At 42.5% G+C, this 12279-nt stretch overlaps 4 protein-coding genes across 5 annotated transcripts in view; 2 read left to right on the top strand and 2 right to left on the bottom strand.

Moving 5' to 3' along the window:
• The first annotated feature begins 448 nt into the window (after positions 1-448).
• On the top strand, positions 449-4615 carry LOC104812094 (probable LRR receptor-like serine/threonine-protein kinase At1g74360). Of its 2 annotated transcripts, none has more exons than XM_010539078.1 (2): positions 449-703; positions 1151-4615. In XM_010539078.1, exons 1-2 carry the CDS (start codon positions 622-624, stop codon positions 4387-4389), a joined length of 3321 nt encoding a protein of 1106 aa, XP_010537380.1. In that variant the 5' UTR covers positions 449-621; the 3' UTR covers positions 4390-4615. The 2 variants fall into 2 exon arrangements, with proteins under 2 accessions (XP_010537380.1, XP_010537381.1); XM_010539079.1 differs by lacking the exon at positions 449-703 and adding an exon at positions 732-968.
• Positions 4509-6426, bottom strand: LOC104812096. The gene is made up of 4 exons (XM_010539080.1): positions 6250-6426; positions 6053-6107; positions 5036-5942; positions 4509-4947 (listed from the first exon to the last, which is right to left on the bottom strand). Exon 3 carries the CDS (start codon positions 5834-5836, stop codon positions 5054-5056), a length of 783 nt encoding a protein of 260 aa, XP_010537382.1. The 5' UTR covers positions 5837-5942; positions 6053-6107; positions 6250-6426; the 3' UTR covers positions 4509-4947; positions 5036-5053.
• A 1279-nt stretch (positions 6427-7705) lies between these two features.
• On the top strand, positions 7706-9626 carry LOC104812093 (probable xyloglucan 6-xylosyltransferase 5). The gene has a single exon (XM_010539077.2). It carries the CDS (start codon positions 8059-8061, stop codon positions 9424-9426), a length of 1368 nt encoding a protein of 455 aa, XP_010537379.1. The 5' UTR covers positions 7706-8058; the 3' UTR covers positions 9427-9626.
• Positions 9627-9710: 84 nt separating this feature from the next.
• LOC104812092 (protein NEN3) overlaps positions 9711-12279 on the bottom strand; it is a 3372-nt gene continuing 803 nt past the window's right edge. The window contains exons 2-7 of the mRNA XM_010539076.2: positions 12161-12279; positions 11678-11835; positions 11479-11525; positions 11334-11397; positions 10213-10916; positions 9711-10139 (exon numbers count right to left, since the gene is read on the bottom strand). Of these exons, the coding sequence (XP_010537378.1) occupies positions 9902-10139; positions 10213-10916; positions 11334-11397; positions 11479-11525; positions 11678-11835; positions 12161-12279 (1330 nt within the window). The 3' untranslated portion in view covers positions 9711-9901. The remainder of the gene's footprint in view (positions 10140-10212; positions 10917-11333; positions 11398-11478; positions 11526-11677; positions 11836-12160) is intronic.

Genomic DNA, 12279 nt, shown 5'->3' with positions numbered 1-12279 from the left:
AAAAGGGAAAATTGTTCATGTATCTATTAAAAAACTCATCCTCTCGAAAATTCACAATTTTATAGAATTTATTTTTTTTAAAGAAAGTAACATATTTTAATTTATTAATTAAAAAAAATCGGGGGAAAAGTATAAACAGTAATAACCAATTTGGTGTTCAAAGTTTCAGTTGTTTTCAGTCTACGTGCGTGAGGGTCTTCTCTCTCTCTCTCTCTCTCTCTCTCTCTCTCTCTCTCTCTGCAATTCGGCACCGGCGAGATTCCGATCTCGTGATTTTCGAGCTGTTTCAATCTGATTGATTGTTTGTTGAGCGCAGGCAGATGTGGTGGTGCGTGGCTATGGCGGCTACAACACCAGATGGGCTCTGTTCTTGCTTCATCACATTTTCCCTCTCGTGAGATTCTCTCTCTCTCTCTCTCGGAATTTCGAATCAATTTTCGATTTCAAAAAATTCAATGGCGTTCCGAGACAGAACACAATCACACAAAACCCAGAAATTTCAACTTAGCGTTTTTCTTTGATTCTTCCATCCATGAATTTCCATGAAATTCATCTTACTCTTCAATAATTACCATTATTTGTCGATAACGAACATCGAAGACGAAGAGGAGGACGAAGGAGATGGTGACGCGTGTGATCATGGAGGATGACGATTCTGTCTCGTTTAGCTTCGTCTATTTCCTAATCTTCGTCATCGTTACCGGTAACCTATTTCGCGTTTTGCTTTTTGTTATGTTGTTTTTTCCAATGGAGTTGGTGAGAGTCATGACACTGTCCCCTGCTTGCGTATAATTTCTGCTCAGGCTATCTTTGTTTTAGGGTTCTTCAATCGATTTGGGGGTTTCGTTTCTGTACCAAATCAAACAACTGTTCTCGGATTTTTTTCCCTTCTTGGAGTAAATTCAACAGAGACGAAGTTGTTGAACAAGTGTGGTTCTGGGTTCTTCGTCGTGTTTCTGAATCACCTTGTAATCTATATAAACACAGTACTGTGTACAAATATATGCATTTTTGTAATTCGATTCATGCTTCTTCTGTTACACGGACTTGGGCAGGGATTTATACGTTTGAATTCAGAGAACTCCGACATGGTTGATTATAATATTCTTGTCTGAAGATTGTTTCTGTGTCTGGTTTTTCTTTGTTGCAGCCATAGCAGTCGCCGGAGATTCTCTGGACAGTGACAGAGAAGTCCTGTTGAGTTTGAAATTGTATCTCGAGGCTATGAACCCGATGAACCGAGGAAAGTACTCTCAATGGAACAATGAGAACCAGGATGTCTGTCTTTGGCAAGGCATTACTTGCGATGGAAGTAGAGTCACCGGTGTCAACCTGAGCGATTGCGTGATTTCCGGTTATCTCTTTGGAAACTTCTCGGCCTTAACGCAGCTGACATATCTCGATCTATCCATGAACACGATCAAGGGCTCAATTCCTGAGGACCTGAGCCGTTGTCAGAACCTAAGGCATCTGAATCTTTCTCATAATATTCTTGAAGGAGAGCTAAAGTTGTCTGGTTTGGCAAATCTCGAGGTTCTTGATCTGTCATTGAATAGGGTTGCGGGCGATATCGGTTATAGTTTCCCGTCAATCTGCAACAAGTTGGTCGTTGCCAATCTTTCGACGAATAACTTCACGGGTAGAATTGATAATATCTTTGATGGGTGTCGGAATCTGAAGTATGTCGACTTTAGCTCCAATAGGTTCAGTGGAGAGGTCTGGCATGGTTTTGGGAGGCTGATACAGTTTTCAGTTTCCGAGAACAATCTTACCGGGAATATTCCGGCCACAGTTTTCAGGGGTAACTGCACTTTGGAAATCTTGGATTTGTCGGAGAATGAATTCAGCGGGGAATTCCCGGGTCAAGTTTCGCATTGTCAGAACCTGAAGGTTTTTAACCTGTGGGGAAACACGTTCACAGGCCAGATCCCGCCCGAGATAGGCTCAATAAAGTCTCTTAGAGGTTTATATCTGGGAAAAAACGGTTTCTCAAGAAACATCCCAGAGACTCTCTTGAACTTGACCAACTTGGTGTTTCTGGATTTGAGCAAGAATGAGTTTGGAGGAGACATTCAAAGTATATTTGGGAGATTCACTTGGGTGAAATATCTCGTTCTGCACGGGAACTCATACGTTGGAGGCCTCTACACTTCCAACATCCTCACTTTACCTAATCTTTCCCGGCTTGATCTGAGCTACAACAATTTTACCGGCCCCTTACCCGTCGAAGTCTCTCAGATGCAGAATTTGAAGTTCTTGATTCTTGCGTATAATCAATTTGATGGTTCTATACCACAGGAATATGGTAATATATCGGGGCTTCAAGCGCTTGATCTCTCCTTTAATAGGCTGAATGGATCCATACCAGCTTCGTTCGGGAACTTGACCTCTCTCTTGTGGCTAATGCTTGCAAACAACTCTCTATCGGGTGAAATTCCTCGAGAGCTCGGTAACTGCAGAAGCCTTTTGTGGTTGAACTTGGCAAATAACCAGTTCTCTGGTGGACTTTCACCTGAATTGACAAACATGGGCAGCAATCCTTTTCCGACATTCGAAGTGAACCGGCAAAATACTGACAAGATCATCGCGGGTTCTGGCGAGTGCTTGGCTATGAAGAGATGGATTCCAGCAGAGTTCCCACCTTTCAAATTTGTATATGCAATTCTTACAAGAAAGAGCTGCAGAAGCCTATGGGATCATGTTCTCAAAGGGTACGGTCTCTTCCCTGTATGTTCCACAGGTTCCACATTGCGCACGTTTCAAATCTCGGGTTATCTTCAGCTCAGTGGAAATAAGCTTACTGGTGAAGTTCCTCGAGGTATCTCTGGTATGAAGACATTGAGTATGCTGCATTTGGGTTTCAATGAGTTTGATGGGAAACTGCCTCCGGAGATAGGAAACTTGCCGCTCGCGGTCCTCAATCTCACCCGAAATAATTTCTCGGGTCAGATTCCAGAAGAAATCGGGAATCTAATGTGTCTGCAGAATCTTGATTTGTCATACAACAATTTCTCAGGAAACTTCCCTTCGAGTCTGAATAACTTGGCTGAGCTGAGTAAGTTCAACATCTCTTACAACCCTCTCATTTCAGGTGTGGTTCCATCGACGGGGCAACTTGTAACATTTGAGAAAGACTCATTTCTTGGAGATCCACTGCTGCGGCTTCCCAGTTTCTTTAACCAAACTGGAAACCAGACAAATATTGAGAAGTTCCATCAAAAACCAGGAAACAGGGAAAGGAGTCTTGCTCTGATTTTATCTTTCATGGCTCTTGCACTCACATTCATCGTTTGTTTAGTTATGTCGGGTGTCATTTTCCTTGTGGCGAGGAGCTCGAGGGAATCAGAGCTAGATCTATTAGAGGGGAAGAAAAACAGGCATGACACGCCTTGCAGCTCGGGTGGATCATCGCCATGGCTATCGGGTAAAATCAAGGTCATTCGCCTTGACAAATCAACGTTCACCTACTCTGATATCTTGAAAGCAACCAGCAACTTCTCCGAGGAACGAGTCATAGGCAGAGGCGGATATGGAACCGTATACAGAGGGACACTGCCCGATGGAAGACAGGTTGCTATCAAGAAGCTGCAAAGAGAAGGAACTGAAGCAGAGAAAGAGTTCAGAGCCGAAATGGAAGTTCTAAGCGCCAATGCATTCGGTGACTGGGCACACCCGAACCTTGTAAGGCTATACGGATGGTGCCTTGATGGATCGGAGAAACTCCTAGTGTATGAATACATGGAAGGAGGAAGCCTAGAGGAGCTCATCTCAGACAAAACAAGGCTTCCATGGAAGAAACGGATCGATATAGCCATGGATGTAGCACGAGCTTTAGTTTTCTTACACCACGAATGTTACCCTTCCGTTGTTCACAGAGATGTGAAAGCAAGCAACGTTCTTTTGGACAAAGATGGAAATGCAAGAGTGACGGATTTCGGACTGGCTAGGCTCGTAGATGTCGGGGATAGCCATGTGAGCACCGTGATTGCAGGCACGGTCGGGTATGTAGCTCCCGAGTATGGACAAACATGGCAAGCAACAACCCGAGGAGATGTTTACAGTTACGGGGTATTGATAATGGAACTTGCAACGGGGAGAAGGGCGGTTGATGGAGGCGAAGAATGTCTGGTTGAATGGGCGAGACGGGTAATGACGGGTAACATTTCAACCAAAGGTTCGCCATTTACGCTTCTCGGGACAAAACCCGGGAACGGGGCAGAGGAACTGAGTGAACTACTAAAAGCCGGTGTGAAGTGTACGGCAGAACAGCCTCAAGCTCGGCCTAACATGAAAGAGGTTCTGTCTATGTTGGTGAATATATCAGGAACAAGAGATGATTTCTACATTGGATTGTCTTCACCTGAAGACAGAGACATCACCAAGGGTTAACCAACCACAAGGAAATGTAACATTTTCCCGAGGTTTCTTTCTTATTCTTCTTCTTTCATATTTAACATTGTTTGGTATACTAGTACTATACATAACAGAGTTTTCTCCTCTTCTTCTTCTTTTTTTTTTTGGTTGCTTCTTATTCTTCTTGTACACAGATTGGCAAGATTTGTTCCATCTTGTACAGTGAAAAACAGTTTGTTATAAGAATCTTCTCTTTTCCCCTTTCACTTGGAACAGCCATCTTCAACTTGCACAAAATCCTCTCCTGTATCCATATATAGATGTACATGGTTTATATGGATATAGCTCCAATGTTGATTTAAAGGGTCAGGAGCATATCATGGGCATTATCTAGATACAGTGAAGGTGCTGAAGAAAACAATGTTAAAGTGAAATAAAAATCTTGCTATATGTTCATACGGAGCTTTTGTATCTTCATGTTTACAGGTTTGCCTCCGACCCTATTCCGGTTGGATCAAAATAGAAAAACCCCGTCAACTGAACAATTGAATCTTCGTGGGAGACTAATACCAAAACCGAGAGCTACAGTCTCTTCTGCAAAACAAATGAAAATATAGCAATTCAGAAGAGATCATCCTGGAAACAAGTCTCGGAAGATTGCAAGTAGTATGATATATAGTACCTGGAGGAAAGGGAAAAATCACGACGCGATCTCTCTGATGAAGCAGTTCAAACTCAGGAAGGCGAAATACAGAACAAGAAACGACGGGACAGCCAATGCAAAGGTGAGAAGGATGTAGAGTCCTAACACTGTAGAACTCGCCGGGATTGCGTATAAAGCCATCAAAAGGGATACAACTATCAGAGGAAACTTAGCAAACAAGTGAGAAATCACAGCCACTGACTCACGTAAGGAGTCATGGAGCCTCCTCGTCCTAAAGAACTCGATAATCCAATCCCATCCACCACCACTGTTGAGTGACAGTTCATCTGGAACCGAATCACTCGGTTCAGACATGTCATTTCCATCTCTGCGACAACATAAGCTTGGTGTGTTCATGCTGTCCCTTCTCGATTTTGATCGGTACCCGTTCATGCCCTCAACCATCCAGAGGAGATAATAGTTCTTGGAAGGGAACTTGATGATTCCATTGTACACCAGTCTTAAGGAGAGTAAGTTGCACCATGGACAAGCCACGAAGAACGGGATCTGGAACGGTAAAGGCTGGAACTTTACAACGGCGCGTTGAAGCCCGACCAGACAGTACTTGCAAATCGTGTGTCCACACCACATTACATAAGGCACATTCTCCATAACGTTGAAGGATTCCCAACATACAGGGCACTCCAAACCTTCTTCCCTTGTTGTCCTTAACAAGGTTCCATCCTCCGAAGAATCATGAGGAGCTTTTCTTGGTTCCGGGTCGATGTTGTTGCTCTGTCTTAAGGTCTCTGTGATGGATTTGGAAGTGAATTTCCACATGATACTGAGAAAAAGCCGATTCCTTTTTCCAACAAAGATGGAAACTTTCTCGGTGAATCTTGTCCCCAAAGCTGATTCCTTCTACCCTTTTTCAGATCTCTGAAAGCTGTGAAAAGGGAACAGACAAGAAAACGCATATGAACACAAGCAAGTGGAGATTTAAGCATGGTCAACGCTTCTGATTTGGCATCTGAATCAATTACGAATTTCCCATACCTTTTTTGTGGGCATCGTTGTGCAAGAAGGGGGAATTGATCAGACAGACAATGAGCTGCAGAAATCATACATGCTTACAGAAAGGTTAAACCTTTAACACAGCAGCAAACCACACAGAGCAAAACAAGAACACCCAACTACATAAAACTCAATAAATAACCTGGAAGAAAGCAAATTTATTTGGGATGGAACATTACCATGGGCTCATGGATGATCTCTGTATGTGTTTTTGTTGTTTTTTCCCCTTTTTTTGCGAATGATTACGCGAAGGGAGATGCAACACGAGAGGAGTATCTGGAGACTGTGAAGCTGGTGCTTCTACGACGTCGTTTTCGCGAAAGGACACGTGTAAGCTTCTTGGTGTGTCTGAGGCTTCGTTCTCGAGTTGCGACAATGGAATAAATTAGAAATCCCACCGCCAGGGCCCAGATTTTATCCTTACCAATACGACGACGTTTCAGCTCATTGGCTTTAATTACTACAAAGTTTTGCCACTTGCGGAATTATTTTGTTTAAAATTAATTTAGTGGTTGTTTGTTGACGTGTCGTCTACCACTTCCTCTACATAGCAATTATATTGTTTTATTAATTCGCAATTGGGGGTAAAGTTAGAGAATTATATCATTTTGGAAAAGAGAAAACAAAGACAATACGATCCACTGTAAATAATAATAATAATAATAAGGGAAAATAACATTTTCCTACATGAATTTATCAAAATGTGACATTTTCTTACACGAATTTTTAATTTGACAAATGTCTACGCCCAATTAACAAATTTCCCAAATACCTACACGAATTATCCAATTTTAATACAATTAACTACACAATCCGAAATTATCAATTAATTGCTCACGTGGCATGCCACGTGGCAGCTCACGTGGCATGTCACGTGAGATTTTTTGTCATGTCAGCGCGAATTAAAAAAAATATAAATAAAAAATATAAATATATTTGTATATATGCATATATACATATTTTTAAATTTTATAAAAAAAATTAAATTTATATACATACAAATATATAAATATATATATGTATATGCATATATATATACAAATATAAACACACATATGTATATACAAATATATATACATATACATATATATACATACAAATATATTTACATATGTGTATGTATGTATATATAAATATATTTGTATATATATATATTTGTATAAAATTCCAATTTATACAATATATACTTTTTAAAATCTATACGAAATTTAAATTTATATACATACAAATATATAAATACATATATATGTTTATATATGTATTTTTTATTTTTTATTTTTAGGTAAATTTTTATTTTTTTAATTTGCGCTGACATGGCAAAAAATCTCACGTGGCATGCCACGTGAGCCGCCACGTGGCCTTCCACGTCAGCAATTAATTGATAATTTCGGATTGTGTAGTTAATTGCATTAAATTGAATAATTCGTGTATCGATTTGGAAAATTTGTTAATTAGTGTTGGTATTTGTTTAAAAATGGATAATTCGTGTAGATATTTGGGAAATTTGTTAATTGAGTGTAGACATTTGTCAAATTAAAAATTCGTGTAGGAAAATGTCACATTTTGATAAAGTAAAATGTCATTTTCCCTGCTAATAATAATAGAAAGTAGTCGGTGAGTGAAATCTCGACGCGTTTCTCTTATCGATCGGCATTTCTGACTAGAGGATCGAACTCGATCCGTATCGGATACTCAAAATATATGTATTTAACTCCGACAACATCTCCATGTTCTTCGATCCTAATAATCTTTCTTTAATTTAATCTAATCTAATTAGGGTTCCTCAGATCAGATTCCACACACACTCTCTCTCTCTCTCCCTCCTCCAAATCCTTCTCATAGATCTGAATCTCGGATCCGTGTGTGTAATTCTACTCAGACTGTGCGGGAGAATTTTCGCCGTCTATGGCTTTTTAGCTTCGTTGAGTCCTGTTTCAGGTCGGAGACGGAGATTTGATCGATAGAAAGAGTGAGGCGCAGGAGGAGAAATGGGCCAGGAGGGTTCGCCGGCGCACAAGAGGCCCTCCGGCGTCGGAGGCGGAGGACTTCCGACGACGGTGACGGCGAACGGAGACGGAGGAAGGGGCCGTGGGTTGTTGCCGCGCGGAAGGCAGATCCAGAAGACGTTTAACAACATCAAGATCACGATTCTCTGTGGATTCGTCACCATTCTGGTGCTTCGCGGCACGATCGGCGTCGGGAATCTCGGTAGCTCCAATGCCGACGCCGTCAACCAGAATCTCATCGAGGAAACGAACCGGATTCTCGCCGAGATCCGATCCGATTCGGATCCCACTGACTTGGATGAGGCTCTGGAGGCTGGGATCGATCCCAATGTCACATACACTCTAGGTCCGAAGATCACGAACTGGGACAGTCAACGCAAGGTATGGCTCGATCAGAACCCTGAGTTTCCAAATTCTGTTAATGGCAAAGCTCGAATCCTGCTTCTAACTGGATCTCCACCGAAACCCTGCGATAACCCAATTGGAGATCATTATCTGCTGAAATCAGTGAAGAACAAGATCGATTACTGTAGGCTTCACGGGATAGAGATTGTGTATAACATGGCTCATTTGGACAAGGAATTAGCTGGGTATTGGGCAAAACTACCTATGATCAGGAGATTGATGCTGTCTCATCCTGAAGTGGAGTGGATCTGGTGGATGGACAGCGATGCTTTGTTCACCGATATACTGTTCGAGATCCCGTTGTCGAAGTACGCAAACCATAATCTAGTGATTCACGGGTACCCAGACTTGTTGTTCGATCAGAAGTCGTGGATTGCGCTGAACACGGGCAGTTTTCTCTTGAGGAATTGCCAATGGTCACTGGATTTGTTGGATGCTTGGGCGCCAATGGGACCGAAAGGGCCTATCCGTGACGAAGCCGGGAAAATCTTGACGGCTAATCTGAAAGGTAGACCGGCTTTCGAGGCGGATGATCAGTCGGCATTGATATATATTCTGCTTTCACAGAAGGATAAATGGATGGAAAAAGTGTTCGTCGAGAATCAGTACTATTTGCACGGGTTCTGGGAAGGGTTAGTCGATCGGTACGAGGAGATGATCGAGAAGTATCATCCAGGATTAGGCGACGAGAGATGGCCGTTTGTTACGCATTTCGTGGGTTGCAAACCGTGCGGAAGCTATGCCGATTACGCGGTTGAGAGATGCTTGAAGAGTATGGAAAGGGCATTCAATTTCGCGGACAATCAAGTGCTGAAACTGTACGGTTTTGGGCATCGGGGACTGTTGAGCCCTAAGATTAAGAGAATCCGAAACGAGACCGTGACTCCGTTGGAGTACGTAGACAAGTTCGATATCCGCAGAGCAGAAACCAAACCACAGAGCTAAGCGTCCGAGAAATCAGATCAGATCACAAGATGATGAGATTGTTGCAGAAACTTAGAGGTAATATACCACTTACAATTACAATTACAATTGCAAAGCAATTTTTTGTTTTGTCTGTACTCCCGAAATGCCATGTTTCTTTTGTTCCAACTCTTCCTGTTGTTGTTTGCAAGAACTTTAAGCTGCGAAATTCTTTCCATATATGTTCCAATGTTTTTTTGTTCAATCAATATATATATATATATGGATTCCTCGTTACTTTTATGTTGGCATTTGAACTAAAGAGATGACTGAGACAACGATATCATTTCAAAAACTATCTGTAACAGCTAATGATCTCTTACAAGTTGCTACAAGTTACAGTTTTGGACACAAAGAGTGACTAGGGTTTGCATCATGCAAGAAGCATTTACGAGACTGGAGCGACGACACAATGACTCGGAGAATGACCTCAAAGGACGATCTTTTTCTGATCGGATCATTCCTTCGAGTGGATTACCAACTTCTTGGCTGCTAGCCGTATGCCCGCCATTTGCTGAAAATCATATGAATCTACAGAGAAAAACGCATCAACCATGGTCCCAGGAAGAAGCAACGACTCGAGCTTCTCGAAATCGGTGACGCCGAAAACTAGCTTTTCGGCTGGTTTGGTAGGTTTTTCCAGGTATAGTAGGGTTCCAAGCTGGGCATCATGTCCATTACCTTCTGTGGTAATGCTGTGAAGCAAATAAGAGCTTATCAGGTGATGATTCCAGACGATAAAGAAGAAAGAGAAAGGTTAGAACTTACTGCAATCTTGCGGTTGCGAAGCCGTTTTTCTTGTTAATAACGGGCCTCCACTCTGAGCTTCTTCCCGAATCAACCGATAAATTACGTGCAGCAGCGTCAGATGCGTCCAAGATCTTGCATAAACTAGGAGGTGCGTCAACTACGAAGTTCAACTTGGGCCGACCAGCATTATCGACAAACTTCTGGCTCATACCAAACCGAACTTTCAAGCCACGACAATGGAGTTGCAAAGCATCATCGTCGTGGAAAAGCTTGATTTTCTGGTTACGAAAATAAGACAGCACGAGTCTCGCCTTGATACTATGTATAGATACTTCGTCCATACCCAGAAATGCTTTGTCCTCGGCATTGCTATGCTGTGGCTCAGTGTTCGCTTCGGGTGAAACATCATCCCGAAGGGTTTCGAGGCATAACTTGTTAAACAGGGTGCTTATGTCGGATGGATCTGCGTCACATGACTTTGAAAAAGCTGATTTCGATGAATCTACGTCCGAGCTATGTTCCAGAAGAGAAGTCATGGGATTGTTTTCTCCTTCTTCAGAATCCGTAGAAGACGAATTCAGATCGAGTTTTGCGCTCGAGAAGGAAGAATCGACTGCTGCTTTGATGCCATTAGGCGACGGCTTCTCGTTACTTCGCCTCCTCGGGCTAGTCCTCGGGGAGAACCAACTCATAGCGGTTAGTACGTCCGGGACGCTGGATTCCTGCGTAACACAACAACTAAGTATTTAGCTCGTTTAGTAATTGTCGTCACGACGAAACATGCTCCGAGATCATATCCAACCCTACCACAACTCCATCAAGGGTGCATGGAAGATTGTTACATGCCTTTCGAGCAAAGTTAAAATGACACTATGAACGAAGGGTGAACGCGATTCGGGTACCTGAGATTTTTGGATTATCGAAATCCGAACTTGAAATTTTAATAGATTTGTATGTAATATATCTAAAACCCGACTTTCAGTTTTCTTCACACTATAACCAGATCGCTTCACATATAGTGTTGGATATCCGAATTTCGGTAGTAGAATTCAGATATCCAAAATTCGGGTTTTTTTCCTAGTCCTGCCAAGAACACGAAATGCAGATCAAATTCAAATTCGAAGGCAAAAACAGTGTACCAGAAACAAGACGGTAGCACAGTACTTGAGGATCTCGAGATTCATCCGGACATCGTCTAGGCTCCTAGTGAATCACATCCGTGTTAGCCAGCCGTTTCTAGAACAGCGGATGATAGCTTAAACCCATTGGAAACGAATGGTTTACCTGTGTGCCTGATCTCCCAGCCCGAAATACGCAGCCAGAGACGCCATCTGCACGTAGAAACACGCAAGGCTAATTCAGGGTTCCAAGATCATGCCAAAGAGGTAACAAGAAATTTTAAGGACTCCACCCAAATTCAATTCAAGTTCTCGTTTTGAAGTTTGCCAAGATGGAATTTTCCATGGAAAGATGGAATGAGTACCTTCATGTCTCCGGCTCTCTTCCCGAACTTCCGAGACAGCAGCGGCAGAGAATCGATTGTAGCCTTCGGCTCGGGTGGCGATCGGCCGATTTCTGCAAATGCTTCTCTTATTCTGACACAATCAAACCTCACTATATTGTGTCCCGCCCAAATTCTCCCTTCAAAACATCAAACAATATTACCAAAACATCGAATCTCTTATGCACAAGGTAACATGATTTCTTTTGATTAGTGCTGAACCCTGTGTTCGGTTCCCGGGAAAACCCAGAATCTTCAAATAACAAAAATCTCACTATTGATGATTGTTACCAAGGCACTACGAATCATCTCGAGTCCACAAAATTCTCCAAACCCAGATTCTTCGAACAACAAAATTTCACAAGGAATCGTCCCCACAAGCTCCCAGAGTTCATATTCTAGCCAAACCCCATTAACCCAGAAGAACAGTCAAAATTTTCCCGGCATTCTCTCAGAAGCGCTCACCGTTGAGAATGTCGAAGACATCATCGGCGATCTCAGCGAATGTCGGAGCGGCGACGACAGCATCACGGGTGATGCCGCTTCGGCGAGTGGAAAGAGGGGAGATGAGAGAGAGATCGGAG

This window comes from Tarenaya hassleriana, unplaced genomic scaffold (genome assembly GCF_000463585.1).
Source record: "Tarenaya hassleriana unplaced genomic scaffold, ASM46358v1 Cleome2, whole genome shotgun sequence".
Classification (NCBI taxonomy): Eukaryota; Viridiplantae; Streptophyta; class Magnoliopsida; order Brassicales; family Cleomaceae; genus Tarenaya; species Tarenaya hassleriana.
This window is presented reverse-complemented; position numbering and strand designations above follow the sequence as displayed.

What these genes read in the sequence shown, in the direction of transcription:
- LOC104812094 (XM_010539078.1), top strand. Translation starts at nt 622, where the DNA reads ATGGTGACGCGTGTGATCATGGAGGATGACGATTCTGTCTCGTTTAGC. An exon ending in AATCTTCGTCATCGTTACCG is followed by an intron (nt 704 to 1,150) that starts GTAACCTATTTC and finishes TCTTTGTTGCAG; the next exon opens with CCATAGCAGTCGCCGGAGAT.
- LOC104812093 (XM_010539077.2), top strand. Translation starts at nt 8,059, where the DNA reads ATGGGCCAGGAGGGTTCGCCGGCGCACAAGAGGCCCTCCGGCGTCGGA.
- LOC104812096 (XM_010539080.1), bottom strand. Translation starts at nt 5,836, where the DNA reads ATGTGGAAATTCACTTCCAAATCCATCACAGAGACCTTAAGACAGAGC.